Here is a 24,116-nt window from a genome sequence, read left to right as displayed (position 1 = left end):
GGTAAGGTACTTTATTTTCAGATGCTTGCTTCTAGAACTTTTTGATCACACTGTATTTTGTCACATGAAATCAAGCACAGCGTTGGGTATCAGGGAAGCCATTCTCGGTCGCAACTGTGGCAGGTCAGCTAATCTCAAACCCGGCCAACAGCAGGTGAGGGCTTAGGCCCTAGTCACATGGTCCTAGAGAGTGGTTGGTGACTGCCTGGCAACCACTGGACACAAGGGAAAAGGGAAAGAGTGGGTTTTCACCAAATTTACAGATGCTGCGCCAAAAACCTTCTTAGGATTGCTCCTAGTTTGATAAAGCTTATAGTTGGGGCTGGATCAGGTGAGCCTGAACCTTCCCTTAGTTATGCTGCAAAAGGCTTAAACTGTTAGGGAGCTGAGTGTTTCTTCTTCACTCTTCTCATTTAACTCTGTGTGTTTATACACAACTACTTAATTTAATCATTATTAATTATTAAACTGTGGCTCTTTCTTCCATAATGTCTTTTGTCCTGTTTCTCTCTGCTCTCTTCTCTTTCCCCTCACCCCCAGTTGGTTGCAGTGAATATTGCACTGGAAGGCAAAACTTTTACTTTGAAGATGACTGTTCTTTGTGCAACACAAAGGCATCTACTATGAAAATCACAGGTGACCAAAGCAATAACAAGGTCATTTTTGGTGCAGCATCCTGGTTTTCCCCAGCGACAGCCAGCAACCTCTGGCAACCATTCTCTAACCAGTTGGGAATTACACATTTTTAGGCCTTAGCTGATGCTCTTGTACAAATTTAATTTAATTCTCATTTAGGTTGTGCACCTTAAACTGCTTCACTTTGACTACAGGTGAAGTGTATTTGCAAGCTACTTTGCAACCTAGTTGCATCCCAGCTTCTCCTTTCATACTGTATCTGACTTAATCTGTTGCAACTGGATCGTTCTCCTTCTACCACAACAACAACACCATGTCACCAAATTTTCTTTTGACTCTAGTGTTACTGCCTGAAATGCTACTTTTATTTCAAAGGAAGTTTGTAAAGGAGGGACTGACACAGGATTGATGGCATCTTGCACACAAACAACAGAATAACAAGTGACAATGGACCCATGTAATGTGTTTAGTATGCATGGTGGTTAGTTTCTTGCAGCCTAGCAGAATTTAAGATTTTTAATTCAATGATGGCAAACACAGTGGAGAGTTATGCATAATAGGTTTTTTTATTTATTTATTTTTTTTAATCATTTATTAATCTGGCTATATTTTTATGATTAAGTAATAGATCAGTTGGTTAAAACATGTAAATGCTGTGAAAATTGTCCCTAAACTGTCGAACTTCCTAAAATATTAAATTCAAAGTGATGAAAGTAACACAATATCACATTTAAGAAGCTTTGAGCAGCAAATATGTTCAATTTTAACATTAAAAAAAATGCTAGTTTGATTTTTTTTTTTTTTTTTTTTTTTTTTTAATGGAATTTCTTTGAATTTCTGTCATTTAATCAATTGCATAAGTGATTAATCATAGGTGTATCAGTCCAGGTTTCTTGCTCTCTTTAAATGGGCGCTAAAATCCAATAAACCCCTTTTAACCCTTTTAACACCCACTTCTGTTTTTCCCTGGCTAACTGTCTTCAGCTACAGTCAGCAGGAAATGAAACCTGATGTGTGGGTGGATGTGAATTTTCAGCTCTGTTTTGATACTATGCTGATACGCATTGAAGGTGCGGTCTCTGTAACTCTGTAACTTCTGTGACTGTTTGTTCCCTCAGTCTTCACTTTCATCTGCATCTGGTTGGCTTACAGTTCAGAAAAACTCAGATTGTTTAAAAAAAAACCAAAAAAAACAAAACATTGTCTCATTCTCTCTAGCCTCTATGCTGTTTTCCAATACATCTGTGATCTCGATCATGACACATCAGGTGCTGAAAGAGAAAAAAACAGCCAGATGCATTTTAAAAATTGGGTTTACCCAACTTTAAAAACCTGCACGCATAGTAAATTTGGTTTTAAAAGGATATTAAACTCATTCGTCAATCAATGCAGCCTCCATAAAAACACATTTTAAACTGATCTTAAATGCATGTACTGGTGAATTGAAATGGTCTATTCACATTTTAAGCATTATTTTGAGTATTTGGTTGAAGTATTTATTTTGTTCCTGTTTCAAAATGACACCAAACTGTCAAAGCCCTGTTTGTGCTGCAAGGGCCTCACAGAGATCAGAGTGGCTTCAAATGAGGAGGGTCGCTGGAGATTTACTGAGGACTCTCACTGTGCCGGAGTTAATCTGACTCCCACTGTGGTCGACTGGGTTCAGCACTGGATCATACAGCTCCTCGTTCACTGGGTCAGGTGGTCAGTAAGGGAGGGCGAGAGACTCCAGAGCACACAGGAGGAAAGAGAGAGAGAGCAGAGTGAAGAAACGTCGTACAAGCTGAGTGTCGCATGTGGATTAGAAACAGAAAAGTTAGTCATGGAAGTGACTGGAAGACACTGAAAAATGTGCAACAGTTTTGATGCTCATATTGTTTTATTGTTATTATTCCCATTTCTCAGTGTTTTCTTTGTCGGTCTTGATACTAAACAAAATGTTTTGGTCAAACAAAAAATTTGAATATGTCACCTTGGTGTTTATGAAGAACTGCAGATATATCAACTGAGAAAACTTTTTCGGGAGTGTCTATTAATTTATGTTTTATTATTAATTGAAATGTAATAAAACATATCGTTTCTTGCGGTCTTGTTTCATTATTAAAGACTAGTGATGCCTTCTTTATGCAAGTAAACAAATGTGTTTTTTTTTTTTTATTTATTATTATTTCAAATAGTTGATGGTGATGAAGGGTTTAAACTGAGTCTTATCCAGAAGCAAATTTGAACCTCAGACAAAGAAAGAGGAGTGTTTCTGTACTGCTGACAAACCGCTTCTCTGCACCTTGTTTGTTGTATCTGTACGTGGATGAAAGCTTGTATGTGGTAAGACCATGTGTGTATGTGTGTGTGCTAATGTGGCTGCACACTTACATAACTTTGCTCTGCTAAAAATAGCAGCTCAGAGCTGAGCTGTCATTCTGTTCCAAACTGCTGGGAGTATAAATACATACAGTGAGTGTGTTTTCAGATTCAGGCTGTGCTGCTGTCTGAAAGATGAGATCCTACAGTTTAACCAGTGCTGAGTGTAACCTCTCTCCACTGTACTGTTTTGGGTATGGATTTTGAATCTGTTAAATGCTTCATAACTCCTCACTTGAAATTAAAGGCTGATTTTGGTTAGACCCAGACTGATATCAGGCAGAATTTGTCAACATACTGGTATTGGCGATGGCTGATAAATTAAAATGGAAATAAATGAAGGCAACGCCCAATAAATAAAAGTTAACAAAGTAAAGAAGAGATTGGGGAAACACCCTTCAACCATGTTATGATTGTTGATCTTGCATAGTCCACCAGAGGGCACTTTCCTTTTGGCAACAACCAGTTGATCTGAGCAGAGTCCAGTAACAACAAGCTGTAATCCACAGCTTGTTGCAATAAAACAAGATTTTTAAACTGCATTGTCATATTGTCTCACTAAGGACTCAAAAACATACACATAGTAAATGTTTCATGTGTCCCAGAGAAAAAAATATTGGCTGATATACAGGATTTTTATATCCTCAAATATCAGTATTGGTCTAAAAAATCCTACGATATACGATAACTTTTTTTACATAATACAATTCACCAAAAGAAACGCGAGGTAATAGAAAAGTATCATCACACAGTTTGTAGCAAATTTAATCTAATGCTACCAGTGCAAATAAAAATCTGAGAGCCTGCTTCAGCTTTTGTAAATCATGGAACTGCTTTCTCGTCTCCAGCTGTGGCCACAGCAGCTTAAGGCATACATTTTCTGAGGGGTTTATGAGGTCTTTTGACTTCACAAGCACTCAGCTTTAGATTCCCCAGATCACTCAAAAATTTTTCATGTGAAGCTAACTGGGCCTATTTTGCAGTCGCACCCTTCATTTGTAGACTTGTTCTCTTCCAGCATTAAAGAAATGCTGTTGTGCACTAGACCTGATGCTCAGGTGTTACCGTGATGTCCTGCGTATGACCCTACTGTCTTTATTTTTCCTCTGCAGCTCAGATTGAAATAATCCCCTGCAAGATTTGTGGAGATAAATCATCAGGGATCCACTATGGGGTGATCACGTGTGAAGGCTGTAAGGTAAGCTCCACCTTCTCCTCTAAGTGATCTCATGTCCTGCCTCTTACCTAAATGTTGTCTGTTTGATGAACCCTAAAAACTTGCAAGTAACAGAGACCAGAGTGGTGAGGCAAAACAAACAAAATCAACTTGTGATCAGGAATATTCCACTCCTTTACCATCAAAAACTCAAGCTGTATTCATACTGTGTTTGGTCTTTGCTCACCTGCGCTGTGAGACTTCATTTAGTCAACTTTGCTACATTTGGCAGGATCTGAGCACAGCTCTGTGCATCTCAGATCACACCCTGTTACCTCTGTCTTCTGTCACATCATCAATGCTAGTGGCCTGGTGTCATTGGAATGCATGCCCATGCATCACACTGGCTCCACCACATTTTACCATATTTTTAAATGAGAAGCCATTCCAAGCCTTTTGCTTCCATTTTCCCTGTCCTTTTGGCACAGATGAATCTCGGTCTCATCTGTACAAAGAATAGTGTTTCAGAGTAGTCTGACTTTTTTTTTTTTAATTTCTTGGCAAAACTTAATCTGCCTTTTCTTGAGAATGGTTTGCACCTCTGTATTTTCTCTCATGAAGTCATCTCGTGAAGAATTATATGTATCCCCCTCCTTGAGAGGGTTTTGCACTTGAGTCAGTCTTCTACCTTTCCTGTCTTGAAAAAAAGAGGGGATTGTGGAGGGATTGTGATATTAAGCTAGTTTTGACTGAATGTGTAGTTGATGCATTTTTCACTAATTTGAGTTTCAGGTATTTACACATCACAATATAATTTTACTGACACCAGGGCAGTTTTGTTTGCTCCACAGACTGAGTTTTGTTTGCAGAATAAGGAAAAAAGCTTCAACAATTAGTCTGAACTATCAGTCACAACCATCTGGCTCAGAAACCATTTCTGTCTTGTTAGAACAGTTCCCTGAAGAAGCTGGTGTGTTCAGCTACAGTAGCTGCTAATGTGACAGCTGGAGGCGTATTTCACAGCCAGCAAGCAGCTGAACCAACCTCCAAACAAACCACAACATCTGCACCAAATTGCACGTTAGATGTAAATGATCTATTGCTATTATCTGCTGAGCTTTTATTGAAATATGAGAGTGACATAATATTATTTATTTTTTTCTGTTTAATGTTAGTTACTGTTTACCTAAGCTTGACACCTATTGGTTAATGTGACACAATTTTGTCACATTATCACTTTTTGAAAATGGTTTTCCAATTAGATCTTGTAACTGTTATAGTGGCTATGAATTATAGCTCTATGAGAAGAGGGGTTATGGTTGTATCCTATAGGTTATCTAGGATGTGTCTAACACCTGGAGAATGTTAGAAACTCCCACAAGATATCAGCTTGTGGGAACAGGAAACATGTAAACAGGTAATATATTCTTTCCAAGGATACAGTGATTTGAACTGTGGGCTGAACCCCAGTTTGCGTCATATATTTCTTCACATTTTGGAAAGTGAAGATGAATTGGCTATAAAGACTTTTATTCTGTAACTATGACACTGACATATCTATGAAGCCTTCTCAGACAAGTTTTAAAGTGAGTTACAAGGTGTGCTGCAACCCAAGTGCCCCCCCCCCCCCCCCCAAAAAAAGGTCCTTTGTGCTCTGCATGGGAGACATTCTCCTTTTTTTTTTTAACCCTCTGATTGCATTCAGCTTCTGTAATTTTGAACTCACACACAGATTTCTTCTTTGGCTCTGCATTGCTTGTTTGGTGTCCACTGACTGGTTGTGAGGGTGAGCAGCTGGCAGGCAGAAATAGCTTTCATGTGTTTTTCATTCGATAGACTTTGTACTTCTCCTTGCTTTATACCAATATCTCTTTGTATTTTCTTAGGCCAATCTGTCATTGCTCTGTCTACTGGCTGATACAGCTCTGTTGTTGTTGTTGTTGTACATCCATCCATCCATCCATTCGCTTCCGCACATCCTGTTAAGGGTCGCGGGGGAGCTGGAGCCTATCCCAGCTGTCATAGGGCGAGAGGCAGGGTACACCCTGAACAGGTCGCCAGCCTGTTGCAGGGCCAACACAGAGGGACAGACGACCTTTCACACTCACATTCATGCTCTCATTCACACCTATGGGCAATTTAGATTAGCCAATTAACCTAACCCCAGTAAGTGCATGTCTTTGGAATGTGGGAGGAAACCCACGCAAGCACGGGGAGAACATGCAAACTCCACACAGAGAGAGGGAGAGGCCTGGTGGAATCGAACCCAGGCCTTCCAGATGGTATTCTAACTGTGAGGCAGCAGTGCTAACCACTACGCCATCGTGCTGCCTGTTGTACATCCAATATACTTTTAACCCTCTGATGTCTAAGTCATCATCAGTGACGATGCCAACCCCAACCTTAGCTCCAGTTCCAGAATTGGTGACAATGGTGAGCCCTGGTGGAGGCCAGTATCCACCTGGAACAAGTGTGATGTGCTGTTGGTAATGCAAACCAACATTTGCACTCACAAGAGCTGTGCAGGGACTGAATGACCTGTTAAAACAGACCTGATACCCATATCAGGGGTTCCCACGCTTGATAGGGTTATCACTTTACTCAGAAACATGTACTGTACATGTAGAAGAAAGTAATTCAAAAGCTGATTTCTTTTCTTCACAAATTTCTTCATAAATTTGTGTTTCTTCTTCTTTTCATCCTGCTAGACCTCAGTGCAGTGTTTGATAGCACTGACCATAATGTTTTACTTCAGAGATTAGAACACACCATTGGTATTAAAAGAATTACACTGCTGTGGTTTGAATCATATCTTTTTGATAGATTCCAATTTGTGTATGTAAATGGAGAGTCTGCCTCACACACAAACGTTAGTAATGGAGTTCCGTGTTGGGACCAATATTTTTAACATTATACATGCTTTCATTTGGTAACATTAGAAAACACTGCATTCATTTAATTGCTATGCAGACAATACCCAACTTTATTTAACCACAAAGTCAAATGATACAAATCAACTGCAGGAATGTCTTAAAGACATTAAGGCCTGGATGACCTCTAATTTCTTGCTTCTATATTCAGACAAACTGAGGTTATTGTGCTCGGTCCTAAAAATCTTAGAAACAGAATCTGTCTAATCAGATTCTTACTCTGGATGGCATTACCTTGGCCTCCAGTAACAATGGAGTAATTTTTGATCAGGATATGTCCTTCAGTGTGCACATTAAACAAATATATGGGATTTCTTTCTTACATTTGCACAATATTGCTAAAATTATAAACATCCTGACTTGATGCTATACTCTGATTAAAAAGTATTCCTTTGATTATTTTGAGCAGTGTGTATTTCTATAAAAACAATGATTTAAATATTTCTCTTCCCTGCTTTTTCAGGGTTTCTTCAGACGGAGTCAGCAAAGTAATGCCGCCTATTCCTGTCCTCGCCAGAAAAACTGTCTGATCGACCGAACAAGCCGAAACCGCTGCCAACATTGCCGTTTGCAGAAATGTCTAGCTGTGGGCATGTCCCGAGACGGTGAGAGAGACGCGCACACACACACAGAGCAGATATACATATTACAAACCTATCTAACCTACTTTAACCTCCAGAAACACCTGCCGGTCCTTTGCAACATGCTTGTTTGAAGATGCGTAAGGAAATGCATGTATTGGGGAACAAATTTGAATCATAAATACACAGGCTCCATATATTATACATGACAAAAATAAAAATAAATAATAATAATAATAATTAAATAAAAAAAATATATATATGAAAAATATAATTGTTTAATTATATTAAACGGTGCGGCTGGGAGATGGGTTGGGGTATATAGGTCTTGCTGGCTGGGCTATGCGGCTCCTCCTCTTTCCCTCCCCTGCTCCACAGTCTCTCCGTTTATCTGCTCCCCTCCCCCCCTGCCGCGTGTGCCCGTGTGATGCAGGCTTGTCGTCTGCCCTGCGGGCCTGATGCCCTGCCCCTGTGCCTGGCTCTCTGGGGCGGGGTGGGCGCCCTTTGCTCTGCCGGGGGGTGGCGGGGGCGGTGGGTGTGGGGGGCTTGGGGGGCGTCCTGTGGGCCGGATTGTCCTGTGCTGCTGGGGCTGAGTCTGGGCGTCCGGATTGTCCTGTGCTGCTGTGCCTCCTGGGTTCTTGGGTCGGTTTCACTGTCCCTCGGCTCGTGCGGTGCTTTGGGCTCCTTTTCTGGGTGCCTGTGCCGCCTGGGTGGGACTGGGTTGCGCTCTCGGCCTCTGTTGGCTTTGAAAAGACCCTTAGACACTGATGTAGACATTCCTGCATATTTCTGCCCTGGCACGGGGGTTTCCACTGCTTCTTGGCCTTTAATGCAGGTTGCTGACACTTGGGTTCTTGTTGCCATCCTGTGTTGTGATGTTTGGACTCACGACACTGACTGATTTGGTTTCTCATACTCTTTGTCCTTGTTTAGGGGTCTGGATGCAGATTGTCACTGAGGTGTTTTCATTCTTGTTTATTATATTCTTTCTTTTTTTTTTTTTTTTGTAAAGGGGAAGAAAATAAAAAATTTTATGAGTTGGGATCGCTACGTTAAATTTGGAAGGGTGCACATGCATGCCTTCGCAAGAGCATGAACACGGACACGTATATGTACAGGGACATGCAAGCATGAGCACACACACATACACACACACACACACACACACACACTCCAAAAAAAAAAAAAAATGATGTATTAAAACACTATCAACTGACAGATACCCCAGCCTGTAGCAGACAGCATAAATATATATATTTTTTTCTTTTTTCCTGCTTGTTCATGCTGCATGGCTGGGGTGGCTGTCAGATTTTCTCTGAGGCCCCAGGAAAAAAAAAAAAAAGGAAATGCATGTAATAGCCACAACTAAGAACTATGTACCTTAACCCTCTGAGATCTAAGTCATCATCGGTTGATGACTAACCCTGACTCAAACTCTGACTCTAAACCTATGCAACAGAACATAAAGATTTTCATTATAATAAATTGCTCTTGGCAATCAAGGAACAATGAAAATAATTATTCTGACACACATCAAAAATGAGTTACATTTGTTCCAAAAATGTCTGTTTTACTTTTCTCCAAAATATGGGGTAGGGTTATCACCAAGAATGACTCGGACCTCAAATGTTCATGTTCAAGAGTACAATGATAGGAGACTGATACCTCGATGATCTGTTATAGTTTCAGTCATTTCTTTGTCTTCTACAATGGCATGTTTTATCATGTCTGCCCAGTTCTCATATATGTGGCAATAAAACTATTGTTTTCTCAAAGCTGTTAATTTCTCAGTTAGGAGGCTCCACTTAGAGAGGTGAGTCCTAGTAGACAGTAATGAGCCACATTTGCCTGTGTTGGGACATCATTCATTTATTCATAGTGGCCACACCCCTAGCTTCAGTATCCAGATGAATGAGCAATAAAAAAGAAAATTCACCCTATGCAGAATGAAGGGGGAAGCTATTTATAGTTAATACTGTAAGGCCAGCCATTTTAAATGGTAGTCTATCAGGAATTACTTGCCACAAGTAGCACGTAGAATAATTGCACTTTTTAGTACTTCATGTTGGCTTTAGTTGAATGTTACTAGTGGAGTGTACCAAATACTGCGGTTCTATCAGTTAGGTTATCAAGTATGACGGCTGATAAGATGACCTTAGGACTGTGAAATTATTTGCATTATTTTGTACTGGGCTAATAAGTGTCAGCTGCTAAGGGACTCTACTTGATATTTTGGCGTGCAACTACAAGCCAAGAACAACTCCACAACACTGGTGGTGAGTCCCGTTGAGGAGAGTGAGTGCTCTAACTCTAAACCTGCAGCAGCTAGCTTTCAGTTACGCTAAAAAAAAAAAAAAATCATGTTTCAGTGTTTCCAGATGTCCTCTCTATGTGAAGTGGCTTACTGAAGTAATTATATTTTCTCAATAATTTCCTCTCCTGTAGCTGTAAAGTTTGGACGTATGTCTAAAAAGCAGCGGGACAGTCTGTATGCAGAGGTTCAGAAGCACCGCCAACAGCAGCAGCAGCAGCAGGGTCACCTCCTCCTGTCCCATTCCAACCTTGGCAGCCCAAGCCCGGGCGAGTCCGAGTCACTGTCCTCTCACTACACCCTATCCTCCACCGGCCTCACAGAGCTGCCCGATGAGGGGGGACACTACGTGGAACAGAACTCACCTGAAGGTGGATCTTTGTCGTCCAAGGTTTGTGGTCTTTATTTTCTGAAGAGTTGATATGGATGCAGCCTGAAATTGATTTTACATGTCAAGCTTCACTTCTAAAAACAGGGAGATTCTGGAGGTGGAGGAGAAGGAGGAGGTGGGGGGTTCTACTTGGATATCCAGCCATCTCCGGACCAATCCGGCCTTGATATTAACGGCATCAAACCGGAGCCCCTGTGTGATTATGGATCCAGTAATGGCTTTTTTCCATATTGCTCCTTCAGCAATGGTGACTTACCACCCACGATGCCCATGGCTGAGCTCGGTGAGTGGAGGACTCAGGAGAGTGAGATGTTTTTCACATTTTACTAAAAATTCTAGAAATCTCGGTATGACCATCCCTCCATCCATATGTGTGCTTTGTCTCAGCAACTGTGTATCCGATCCATTTCAGTCCTGGTGGGTGTAATGCAGTGCTGAGTTTGAAGTCATTTTGTGTTTGCCACAGAGTGACTGCTGCCTGCTCTACGCTGTGTTTAGGTGAACGAGCACATATATATACATAAAGGAATGTTTGTAAGAGTATTTATTCATAGACATTAACACATTCCCTTTTACCCTTAATTTTATCATAACTACAGTAAGTGCCAAACCGTCACATGGCCTTTGAAGGGTTGTGAAAATGAATTCTAAAAAAATGTAAATTCTCATTGGTCTAAAACTCAAACTGGTTGCCACATAGATAACTGGACGTGCTCTTATTCATTAAATAAGAGCACGTCTGTGGTTTCCTGTGGCAGATGACTTCAGTCTCTCACACATGTTGTTTGGATGAGTGATTCTTAATAAAGCTGCAACCCACAATCTGCCCATTCTGCACAGCCATGTGTTGAGCAGGCACAGCTATGTGCATACATTCATTGAGTGTCTCTCAATCACAAAGCTACTCCTTTTTGATTGCTTGCATGTGATACATTCAGGGGACATCCCTAAACCATGACTTTAAAAATATAAACTGGGTTACACTTTACCCAGAATGCATGTTAAACACAAGACACAGCTGCCTAGAGCCCAATTAGCATTTGCTGTAAAATACCAGAATTGGCAGTCTACCACTGGCACCCTGTGCTTTTCACAGATGAGAGCAGGTTCACCCTGAACACAAGACAAGACATGAAAGGGTCTGGAGAAACTGTGGGGAAAGTTATGCTTCCTGTAACATCATTCAGCATAACCGGTTTGTTGGTGGGTCAGTTATGTTGTGGGGAGGCATATCCATGGAGAAATGCACAGACCTCTACAAGCTAGGCAACTGCACCTTGACTGCCATTAGATATCAGGATGAAATCTTTGGACCGTATGCTGGTGCAGTGGTTCCTGGATTCCTCCTTGTGCAGGAAAATGCCCGGCCTCATGTGGCGAGAGGATGTCGGCAGTTCCTGGAGGATGAATGAATTGAGACCACTGACTGACCTCAGTCCAATAGAACACCTCTAGAACATTATGTTTCGGTCCATCCAAAGAAGCCAGGTTGCACCTCAGACTGTCCAGTAGCTCAGTGAGGGTGGGGTGTCGTTGAATTCAGCCCTCTGTAGGTTGATAGTTTTCACTTCCGTTAAACGATGTGACATCCTTTCATTCCTAACACATTACCCAGTTCTTATCAGTAATAGCTATCCGGCATGATTTTTTCCCCCGTTGAGCTCTGATGTGTTTTCAAAATGCTCCTTTAACAGAAAGTAAGAGAAAGCATAATAGGTTCCCTTTAACAAGTTTGAGAAGAACCACTTCTCATTCACTGGACATCAAAATATTTTAACTTTTAACCCTTGTAGTTCTGTATTAAATCATCTGCTGCATGGTTTAATATCAAAACCTAATTTATTAGACAAAGTCTCCTTGTCTCCTCCAGGCCCAACATTCAGAGTGAATAGACTGTGCTAATTTGTATTTCTAGTCCGGTTATTGGTAACCACAAGTTTTGTAAATAGTTTTGTATATAGTGATTGTAAACATTTAGCCACTGTACTTACTGAGCACTGCAGCAGTCACGTAGGAGTGAGAAGCCATCTTTGTTGACACCAGTTTCTCTTGTCTTTGGTTAGGTCATAATAGGGAACACTAGAACCTTTTGTTTGTTGTTTTGGCACAGCTCACATCTGAAGACAAATAAACTGCTGCGTAGCACCATCAGTTATTCTGTGTTGTGGGCTTTTCTTGGAGTGGGTGGGGGATGGTGTTGGGAGGGCGGGTGGGGCTGGGGGTGGGGTCGCGCCTCATGTTATGTCCAGGTTACCCCTAGGCCTGGGACGTAACACCAGCACCCACTCCTGGCTTAATGTGCAGTGCTTTGAAGAGGACTAAATAAATAAAGGACTCGCCATTTGATAAAATGTTGTCGACAGCTACGAAAAGATGAGGAAATATGTTGAAATAGGTGAAGCAAAAGGAAAAGACTGGGAAAGATGGAGGAATAAGAAGCTACAAAGGGAGTTAGATAGACAAAAGAAAAAGAACTGTGGGGCAAGCAGAGACAGAAAGGTGGTTTAAAATAGCAGGAGGTTGGAAACTCATCTTCAGAGCTCATTAAAATCTCTGTGTGGTAATTAGCTGTCTGTTAATTAGGGCCAATTGGGACGTGGCAGGGCGCTCGTTGGGGGAAATAATCTTTTTTTTTGTCTCTGGAGATTTTTTTAATTCACTCTTTATTGTATTAACCCCCACCTCATTTCAAGCAGAATCTTTATTATGTGACTGTATTATTTTAGTTTAGATTGTACTTATTTTAGCTTGAGTTGTTTTGGTGTTATATTATTTTATATTAATTTATGCTTATAATTAACAGCAGCACAGCGAAAATGAAGATGTCATTGTGTGTTTATTTTTGAGTTTGAGCTGCATTCGTAAATATTTTGTCAACATACTTTTATACAGTATAACAATGTGGTCAAAGGAAAACAAACAGCTAGAAATTCAGGTTGTTATTGTTGGCTTGATATATAGTAGAAAGAGAAAGTTTGTGAACCAGTACTTATTCATGTCATATGGACTGCTCTTCATCTCAGTCACAATTGCAGACAGTCAGAACCTTACTGAACTAATAACCCACACACAGTTGTACTTTTCATGTCCTCTTAGAACACACTGATCTCAAGGTGAATGTTAACTCCCTTCATCTCTTAAATGGGTCACCAACCTGCTGGATGTTAATGTTTCGGCTAGGGTAGAGTTTGGGTTCAGTTGAGATATAACCCTTTTTAGTGAATTTTCACCTGTTTTACACATTAATACATGTTGGTATTTGGTTAATTAATGAAACCCAACTCTAACCCTAGTTGGTCCACCCATGAGTTGCTGGAGATTGAGGTTGGCTTTTGGAAGCACATGGTCTGATACCATGTGATATGGCAACATGTAACAATAATGACACTTTCTTGGCTATTGTTTTGCAGTATTGAAACTAATCTGAGGTTAACTATTGTATATGACAGTTTCTTAAATCTATTGTGTATCTTTCTACATTGTAACCCTTTATATTTCTACTGCCTGCGGAAGTAAGGAGACCTAGATACTGGAAATTTGGAAGCTCTGATATTTGAAGAAATCTGAGTAACCCACGTTCAGCTCCTCACTGTGTTTGTTTTGTTTCAGATCACTTGGCCCAGATCATCTCCAAGTCTCACCTGGAGACATGTCAGTACTTGCGGGAGGAGCTGCAGCAGATGAGCTGGCAGAGCTTCCTTCAGGATGAGGTGGACAGCTACCAGAACAAGGTGTGCTTACTCCATCCACCCATGAATCCCTAGAGCTACCCATCTAAAGTCAGGTCATGGTGGCAGCAGAACAAGCAGGGTAGTTTTACCATTCCTCTCCCCAGTAACTTTTTTTAGGTCTCCCTGTAGGATCCTGGGATGGTCCCTTGCCAGTTCAGATGTTTAGCATGTTCTGAATTAACTTCACAGTCTCTGATTAGCTGGTACACAGAAAATGTCTAAAACACATTCAGATTAGGTTCCCCAAGCTACATCTAGTGTTCTTTTTTTTGACAAAAAGGAGCAGCAGCAGTTCTGTGCTCCCATACTTTACAATAGTTCCTTTTAACTGATTGTATCATTTATTATTATTATTATTTTAAGCCTATTTATATTTTCCAGCCTCTGTTACAATGTTCCAGTTTGACAAATTCTTAATTGTCTTTTGTTGTATTTTTTAAACTCTACATGCTCTGGTCTGTACAGCCACAGGAGGTGATGTGGCAGCTCTGTGCTGTGAAGATCACTGAGGCCATTCAGTATGTGGTGGAGTTTGCTAAACGTATCGACGGCTTCATGGATCTCTGCCAGAATGACCAGATTGTACTACTGAAAGCTGGTGAGAGCATCAATTGTAGGTCATAATACTGTTCTTTCAAGGGGCTGTATTCATATGTGCAGAGTTTCATTATTAGTAATAATAATAATAATCCAGGAGAGGAAATCCCAAAAAGATTATTCTGTTCATCTGGATGCAGTTTTCAGTTGGGGAAACATTTCATCACTCATCCAATTGACTTCTTCAGTCTATATGTCATCAGCATCTCCACATTCTCTCCGCCAGGTTCTCTGGAGGTTGTCTTGTTACGAATGTGTCGCGTGTTTGACTCACAGAACAACACCGTCTTCTTTGATGGGAAGTTTGCAGGTCCTGAAGTCTTCAAAGCTTTAGGTGAGCAGAGTAACTTTCCACCAGCTGATAGTAATCTCAATTGTTATGTTATTGATGTAGAAAGTTTTACAAAGTAAAAGTCTGCCTTTTACAAAAGTACTCAGAGCCTTTGCAGTGGCGCTCAAAAGTGTAGTCTGGCTGGATCTACTGAGATGTGTCAAGAAGTTGACAAGCGGGCACCTGTGGCACAGTCAGCTGACTGGAGACAGTCCTGGGTGTCAAGGGCCCTTTATGTGTAGAGCTTGTGATTGATCAAAAAGCAAAAATAGATAGGAAGAAAAATTCAGTCTCAGTGATAATGGCCATGTGCACTTATGCAACTGTTATTGTGGTGGCAAGTTTGCATATATTAATCAACTGTGACCACATGATCATGTGCAAGACCGTACGAGTAGTTCATAATGTCAGCTGTCTCTCCAGCCTCATCTCTATTTCTAAATGTCTGCAGGTAGTGAAGGATGACCTCTTAGTTTGTCCCAATCATTAAATGATTGCAGGCTGATCCTCTAAAGTAAATGGTAAATGGACTGGTTCTTATATAGTGCTTTTCTACTCTGTCTGAGCACTCAAAGCGCTTATACAACATGGTTACATTTACCCCATTCACACCCATTCATACAAGCACTTCCATGATTACCTAAGCTAAGTGCTTTTATTATCTAACATTCACACACATTCACACTCCAACGCTTGCATCAGAGAGCAACTTGGGGTTAAGTATCTTGCCCAAGGATACTTTGGCACGCAGCCTGGAGTAGCCAGGAATTGAACCGCTGACCTTCCGATCAGTAGGTGACCTGCTCTACCTCCTGAGCTTTACAACATTGTGTAAATACTCTTATTCCTCACTTGGAGGGACAAAAAAAGTGGCAGAGCTTCATTCTGGTGCACTCCAGTAGCTCTGCACTTTGTCTTTCTGCCATTTTCTCCTAAAGAAACTAAAGAGCCTCACAGAAGTCTTCCTCACCCCTCCGAACAGTTTTTCACTTCAGGAACTCTCTTAAGGGCTCAAACGCTTTGTGAGTAACTTTTATCTTTACCAGGATTCAGTGGTAACTTTCAGGGGAAATATTTTCTTGGAATTTCATCACTACAAGCTTCTCTTAGTACTACGAAACTTTGTGAACACTGGCCTTGTTCTTTATCTATTCCTTTATTGATTCCTGAGAGTTGTGGTGGGGGAATGTAATGTAGAATCAGAGCAGAAAAGGATTTGGATTTGACTCAGGTGTGCAAAAGCTTGTGCTGTCATTGCTTTTCATAAAAGGAATTGTTAACCTTGGAGGTATATGATTCAGATGGGTTGGACAGGTCCCATTCTGATCAACTGATCTGCAGCGACTTCTCAAGTTGAATAAGGGTGTGTGTATGTGTGTTTCTATGTGTGAAAAGTTGGTGTATTGGGAAAAAAAAAGTGCTGCAGTGCAGTAGCAACAGATGTAGCAAATCAGCTATGGCAGAAGTGAAGCATGTGACTTCCACTTCCCCAAAAAAGCAATAAGTAACATTAGCCCTCCTCAAAGTAATACAGGAAGACGTGTCAAATTTCCATCAGGCTTTCCACCCAAGGTTTCATCCTTTCATCGGCTCCCTCTGAATAGAATAGAGTCAGACCCCTTTGCTTTTTTCTCCAACTAAAGTTAAAATTTGGGCTTTATTTGGATGCTCACAGGCTGTCAAAGAGGAAGACAGTGTCTCAAAATAGCATCTCATCCTTTTTCTTTTGTGTTTCTCTTTGACTGAAGGTCTGTTTGAATTTTTATTTTTAATAATTTCAAACATCTCAGGATGATGCATCAGAAAATAAGTCACCAAAGTAAAGTAACAGGGAATGTTTTTGGCTCATTGATCAACTACACAACCTGTCACAAAAGCAAAGGAATAATTTGAAGGTTTTTATGTAATGGATTGTCTTACATAATAAAATGTGTGTAGAAATGATGAATAGATTCTCTGTGTTACAGGGAAAAATGATTACCTATCTCATGAGCTCTGTGGAATAAATCAAATTTCTGTTTTCCTCTATAATCGCTGAACGTTTTTCCTGTGTTTTACCAGGCTGTGATGACTTGATCATGGCGGTGTTTGACTTTGCTAAGAGCATGTGTTTGCTGCACCTGTCTGAGGATGAGCTTGCTCTCTTCTCAGCGTTCATTCTGCTTTCTGCAGGTATGTGTTTCCATCACATTCTGATCAACTGCTCTACAGCTACTTCTCAAGTTGAATAAAGGTGTGTGTGTGTGTGTGTGTGTGTGTGTGTGTGTGTGTGTGTGTGTGTGTGTGTGTGTGTGTGTGTGTAGACCGGTCGTGGTTGCAGGAGAAGCTGCAGGTGGAGAAGCTGCAGCAGAAGACTCAGCTGGCTCTGCAGCGTGTGCTGCAGAAGAACCAGAGAGAGGACGGAGTGCTGAACAAGGTACTCAGGGTTCAGTGTGTGCACAGTTCATGCAAACCTGTCAGTGAGAGTCAATCAATGAATGGAGCATAAATATAAAGACAGGAACCAAAAGTGAAACAAAGTGTACCTGTTTGTACAATAAGTCAGATAACCTTGAGTCTTTTTGCAGTTGCTTTGGCTCATAAAAGCTGCAGAAATTTTTGCAGCAGGTTTTTTTTTTTTTTGTGAAGAAAGAGCATTTATTTTTCTTTGTTAGCCTTTGCAACTGTTGGCTTTTCAGAGAAATCACAAACACAGTGGTATTTAATGGTTGTATTTGTAATAGATTTATTTTTATAAAATTGGTCGCAGGTCAATGATCAACTTTGTCTGGAAACTCAGGTCAAGGGAGGAGCAGAGCTTTCAACTGATCGCCACCTAGTGGTGAATTGGATCAGGCGTTGAGGCCATGGAGCAAGACTTTTGGTTGACCTTGAAGTGATTCTGGCAAACCGTCAGGCCACTCAGGAGGGGAAAGGGGCTTCCTGTCCACACCGTGAATGGTGGGTATGGAGCCCTGCTGACCTTAACTGATTATATAGGTAGTAGTTTTCTATCACTGGGAGCAAAGTTACTGGCTCTGGATGCTGTGGGGCTGTTGTGACTGACATACCTCTGCAACACATTGTGTAGAAGTCAGGATCAGTGCCTCTGGAATGGCAGACTGGGGTGGTGGTTACTCTTCAAGAATGGGGACTGAAGAGTGTGTTCCAACATCAGGGGATCGCACTCCTCAGCCTTCCTGGATAGATCTCTGCCAAATTACTGGAGAGAAGGGTTCATCTGTTTGTCGAAGCCTGGATTCAGGAGGAACAATGCAGTTTTCATCCTGGCCATGGAACGCTGGACCAGCTCTTTATCCTCTTGAGGATATTGGAGGGTGTACATCCAGTCTACTTTCCAGTGGACTTGGAGAAGGCATTTTACTGCATCCATTGGGATATCCTGCAGGGGGGTGCTCTGGGAGTATGGGGTATCTGTCCCTTTGTTATAGGCCATTCAGTCTCTGTATAATTGTAGTGAGAACTTGGTCTGCATTGCCCGAAATAAGATGGAATCAGTGGGTGTTTCTAGGTGCAGCCAAGGGGTGGAGAGTTTCTGGTTCAGTGGTTTCAGGATCTTGTCTCTGCTCTTTGCGGATGATGTGGTTTTGTTGGCGTCATTGAGCGATGACCTCCAGCTCTGTGGTTTGTGGCAGAGTGTGAAGCGGCTAGGATGAGAATTAGCAGCTCAAAAGTACGAGACCACAGTCCTTAGTTGGTAAAGGCTGGAATGCCTACTCTGTGTGGGGAATGAGTTACTGCCCCAAGTGGAGAAGTTTAAATATCTTAGCCTCTTGTTCATGAGTGAAGGGAGAGTGGAGCAAGAGATTGATGGATTGGTGCATGATCATCAGTGATGTGGACGCTGTACTGGCCATTTGTGGTGAAGAGAGAGCTGAGTGTGAAAGTGAAGCTGTCACTTTACCAGTTGATCTACCTTCCTATCCTCACATTTGGATAGTGTCTGAATGGCAGAAATGAGCTTCCTCTGCAAAGTCTCTGAGCTCTCCCTTAGAGATAGGGTGAGGAGCTCAGGCACTTGGAAGAGACTTGGATTAGAGTCGAAGACATAATCATCAAAATTAGAACAAAACAGTATTTAAATATTTCTCCTGATGTCTAATGAACACTGAAGAGATGAATATGTCTGTATTTTTGAGTTAGGTGTTTCTTATTCTTCTTTTTCACCATAGATACTCTGTGGGGTTTCAGGTCAGGTGAGTAGGTAGACCAATTCTGCATAGTAAAACACGGTCAGCAAACCATTCAGTAGTGTTAGAACTGAGGACAGGCTCCAAGGCCTGCTGGAAAAAAGAAATCGGCACCTCCATAAAGCTTGTCAGCAGATGGAAGCATGAAGTGCTCCACATCTCCTGGTAGATGGCTGCATTGAGTCTGGACTTGATAAAACACAGTGGACCAACCATCACCAATACCAGCAGATGACACGACAGACTGTGCAGACTTCAAACTGGACTTCAAATACATTGGATTTTTGTGCCTCTCCAGTTTTCCTCCAGACTCTAGGACCTGGACTTCCAAATGGAATGCAAAATAAATTTTCACGTGAAAAGAGGACTTTGGACCACTGAGCAACAATCCAGCTCTTTCTCTCCTTAGCCCATTCTGGCATTATCTCTAGTTCAGGACGGGCCTGATATTAGGAATGCGACAGTTGTAGCTCCATTCCTGAAGATGTCCTGATTGATGCTCTGACACCAGCCTCAGTCCTTATGACGCTTTCCTGAGTTCTTGAATCCATTTTTCTTAACAATCCTCTCAAGGATATGGAAGTTACTCATGTACCTGCCACTTTTTTCTCTCTTCCAGTCAACTTTCCATCAAGTCAGCGTTCCCATGATTGTGGTTGTGCATACTGAACTAGACAGAGAGAGACTGTCTGAATGGTAATTTGCTCAGTCAAAATGAAATATTCTGAGAAGGAAAATGAGATGATCTGAGATACTGGATTTCTGATTTTCATGAGCTGTAAGCCATAACCATCAAAATGAAAGCAAAATGCCTTTATGTATTTCACTTTACATGTAATGAACATCGAATACATGCAGTGATTCACAGGCCTTGTTTGCTACTGTAATATATAGTTACGCATAGAAGGCCTTTTGGTCCAACATACATTTTTTGGTTTTTTTGGTACAAAAAGTTGTTTAAAACTAAAAATGAATAAATTCAATGAACTGAATACACATGTTTATATCTAAATTTGAGCCGGCACACTGGACTTCTCTGAGAAGTCAGTAATTAATCAAGCATAACATTCAACCACTAAAACAATTGTTTCTGCTTTGGAGTAAATAACTGTGAACTGGCATATTAATCAAAACATAATAATGTGCTTTACTTTTTTCTGTTTTTCGTAAGACAGTAAACTTGAAAATTCAACAACAATAATTATACTGTAGCATTAAAACAATCCTTTCAGTTAAAGAGCTTGCACATACTGGTGAATTAACAGTTACAGCAGCATAAAAAAGATTTTGTTATTACCAGTTCTGTTTAGGGCACCTTACACGGGGTGGTGCTCTCATAAATTTGTTAACCACTGTACATGCAAATGTTAAGTGTGACATGTAGAGCCACAGATTACTCAAAATGTTTTTTTTTTTTTGGCTATGACTTTTGACACCAAAACATTTTAACACACGAGTTAAAGGTTTTGGGCACGTTTCAGCCTTTTGCAGGTTATTTGTATTCTTGCTGTATGTATGAGCTGTTTTGGGAATGCAACTTTAGTGCTTGAACTTCAAAAATGTTCTTAATAATGTGCCAAAGCAACTGAGAAACACTGAATAACCAATAACACATGGAAAGTCTAATTTAGCAGGGCATTCCTTACAGAGAAATAGTCCCATTCTGCCCTCTTGTGAACAAGTTTGTTAGTACAAATCATCAACACATGCTGCCATTTAAATCTTCACATTGATCAGAGACCTTTTTTGCTCTCTGCTGAGTACCAGTGAAGATCAGAGTGTAAGAATTCCTATGAGACTGTGTACAGTAGAGTTTGTGTGATCAGTGAAAATGACTTTATCCTCACTTCCTTTTTTCTGTTTTTTTTTCTTTCTTTGTCTTCTGTTTTCCCTCCTCATTCATGTCCATGCTCACTTCTCTTTGTCTTCTTTGTCTCCTCTTTTTTCTTTTTGTTTCCTTGTCGTAACCTCTCCCCCTTCTGCTCTTTCTTCTGATTTCTTCCCCTTCTCTTTCCTCTCCTTTTCTTCTTCTTGTCTCCTTTTCTCCTCTTTCTCCCCTCCCAGCTCAGATGTAAGGTGACAGCGTTGCGTTCGCTGTGCAGTCGACACACGGAGAAGCTGTGTGCGTTCAGAGCTGTTTACCCTGACATCGTGCGAACACACTTTCCTCCTCTTTATAAGGAGCTGTTCAGTGCTGACCTTGAACTGACCCTGCAGAGCAGCGACTGAAGTGTGACTGGTGTATGCAGACGGACCGTGCCCAGTTTCCATGGACACAGAGGATGGTGTGTCATACATCCAAAGACAGTTAGTGTGTGGCTGCTGTACTTCATCTCCTGGACGCCTGAGCACAGACGCAGAGACCTGAATTCATCTTTTCCTCAGTTTGTGTTTTTCTCGTCCTCCTCTCATGCCTCTGAGTTTGTGCTGAGGGGTCAGGCGGTCTCATTAACACACATCGTGTCTTAGGCTTCTGAACCTGGATCAGATTCACCTCTAACAATACTCACACTGAAACCTGGTTTTTGTTTCCTGCACCTGATTGTTGAAGCTTGTGTTCTCTGCACAGTTTTTTCATTGTTTTGTTTGTTTGTTGGTGAAAGTTCATTCTGTTGGATTCATTCACCTGTCTACTCAGGTTGTTTTACTCGATTGTCAAAAGATTCAAAGGTAGCAAAAACAATTTCTTAATTTTAAAATGCAAATAAAATTATTCTTGTCCTTTTTGAGAGTAAGTGAACACATCTTAAAAGCACCACATGAAAACTGCTGCTCTCTCAACTTTTGATTCTTTGTAAAAGTGTTATGTGACATTTGATAACAGTGACAGATAATATTAGAGCAGCAGCAAAAATGAAGCCAGTGCTGAAGTGACAAAAACTGCAGTTCTTCTAATCACCACTTAATTATTGTAGGGTCTTTATCTTACAATATAATGCACCTCGAGGCAACTGTTTGTTGTTATTTGGTGCTATATAAATAAAATAAAACTGAATTGAACTGAGGCTCCGAAAGTGAATCAATGCTCAACTTTATAGCTTTAAAAAAATACAGAAAATAATTTCATCAAAAATATTGGTGTCTATGGGTATTTTTTGGATTTGGTGAGTGAAATTCTAGTAAATTGTTGCTCTGGTACTAATTTGTGTGTCTGTGCATTGCACCCATACATTTTGTGGATGCAGCTTACTAAACAAGCTTGCTAGCATCAGCTGATAACTTCATATTCTTATTCAAAAAAATTCAAAAAAGTAACATTAACAAATAACATTGTGGTTTCAAATGCAGAGTTCAAAAACAACAGATGACATCACAGTGGCTGTGTACATCTTTTATATACAGTCTATTAGATCCACCAAAGCAATATCAAGTCAATAACATACAAAGGAGCAGGTCTGTCAGCAATTTGTCAAAAGTGAATCCAGTTCTGAATCCACTTTTTGAATTCCAATCCTTCAGCAAATTGTTTCACAGGAACAGGCACTGTTGCTTTACTCAGTTATTCAACATAAAGTCCAATTCGTGGCTCTGCAGTGGTCTGGGATCCGTCTGCATTGATTTCCAATGTCTGCGATGGTTTGAGCACAATGCAAAATTTTGAGTCCACCGGTGGTTCCATTTGTGCATCATGATGTTTGTACTGTCCTCAAAGCTGCTCAGCAATTGTACACACCACTCTCTCTTCAAGCTGTGATGACAAACAAAGCGTCTGTTCTCAGTTGTGTGAGGGTGACTTTTTCTAGTACACATGTATAGGCCACACATATTTTCTTTTTCAGCCACGGCTGTCTGCTGTGTTGAATTGTTGTAAGCACTTTCACCGCACATTGTATTGGTACTCTGGCTTTCATTAACCCTGTCCTGACTCCTGTTTATGGCATTCGCTTCTCACTGTAGGGACTGAGCTGCAGCTGATGAAATAACCCAGTATAAATATAGATTCTGCATGACTGAATGATTATTACAAATTTTTAATCAATCTTTGTGTGCAATCAAAATATCTGCAGAAAAAGATGTTAACATTGACAACAGTGGGTTCACTCTCTATAATTTCATTGTCACCCTTCATCCTCCCTCTTATTTGCACAGCAGCCTCTTCCTTGGCCGTCCATCTGTCCTGCAGATGGCAGCATGAGACTAATAGTAGTGATTCTGTAGTACCACCTGGTGACTCTGATACTGAAGTGCAGGTTCTTTTGTGTTTCCCGTTTCCCTGCAGGGTTTGTAGAATTTACATTCCATGTGCATAAACGCGCTTTACTTTGTTAAATGATGGAAAAGAATGCAACCGAGTATATGCAGCAACCCTCCACTCAGGTTAACAGATGCACCTACAGTACACAGAGGATTAACAAGAGTTTAAAACAAAAACTGAGCTGGTAGCAGATGTCCAATACTACCTTATTAAAAACATATTTGCCCTTCTGTGTTTTCAAAAAGAAAACTATAATAACTCTTAATGAAGTCAGGTAGAAGAGCAATATTACCAAAAAAAAAAAGTTCTGAAGAGCAATACTGACCTCGCCTCATAGACAAAACAACTATGCAGTGTGAATTATGGCGTAATGAAGAAAATAATGTATTGCACTACAGGTGGTCTCTCCACTGCCTAACACATGTATGATGTGTATTTTGTGTTATCTGTGGTCAGTTTTCAACCAGATTCATTGTTTGGATCGCAGAGCACTAGGAGGAGCTACACGTTCCCATCAAGTCTTTGTTTTTAATTAACCTCTTACCATCCAGCAGATCACAGTGAGCCATATGTGGTTAGTTAGATTGAGGCCCTTTCTTCTTTATGTAATTTTCCCCCATGTGGAACATCCAGATATGAAAACTACACAGGCAAAATGAATGTATGAGACTTCCTGTGAAAGGTAATGTTTTTTTGTTTGTTTGTT

At 40.8% G+C, this 24,116-nt stretch overlaps 1 protein-coding gene across 3 annotated transcripts in view; it reads left to right on the top strand.

Annotated features, from left to right (window-relative positions):
- Positions 1–22,157, top strand: part of LOC115776772 (nuclear receptor ROR-alpha A-like) — a 34,464-nt gene extending 12,307 nt beyond the window's left edge. The window contains exons 2-12 of one of the 3 annotated variants that reach the window (XR_004019501.1): positions 4,110–4,195; positions 7,547–7,688; positions 10,110–10,366; positions 10,451–10,649; positions 13,976–14,097; positions 14,563–14,695; positions 14,921–15,028; positions 17,087–17,197; positions 17,329–17,441; positions 17,805–17,965; positions 21,280–21,408. Coding sequence is in view for 2 of the 3 variants with exons in the window: in XM_030724542.1 (XP_030580402.1) it covers positions 4,110–4,195; positions 7,547–7,688; positions 10,110–10,366; positions 10,451–10,649; positions 13,976–14,097; positions 14,563–14,695; positions 14,921–15,028; positions 17,087–17,197; positions 17,329–17,441; positions 21,280–21,444 (1,436 nt within the window). In the remaining variant the exon portion in view is untranslated. Of the gene's footprint in view, positions 1–4,109; positions 4,196–7,546; positions 7,689–10,109; positions 10,367–10,450; positions 10,650–13,975; positions 14,098–14,562; positions 14,696–14,920; positions 15,029–17,086; positions 17,198–17,328; positions 17,442–17,804; positions 17,966–21,279 lie in introns of all 3 variants that reach the window. The other 2 variants (XM_030724543.1, XM_030724542.1) reach the window with 2 other exon arrangements.
- The last annotated feature ends 1,959 nt before the right edge of the window (positions 22,158–24,116 follow it).

The sequence above is a fragment of the Archocentrus centrarchus genome, unplaced genomic scaffold (genome assembly GCF_007364275.1).
Source record: "Archocentrus centrarchus isolate MPI-CPG fArcCen1 unplaced genomic scaffold, fArcCen1 scaffold_37_ctg1, whole genome shotgun sequence".
Lineage (NCBI taxonomy): Eukaryota > Metazoa > Chordata > Actinopteri > Cichliformes > Cichlidae > Archocentrus > Archocentrus centrarchus.
This window is presented reverse-complemented; position numbering and strand designations above follow the sequence as displayed.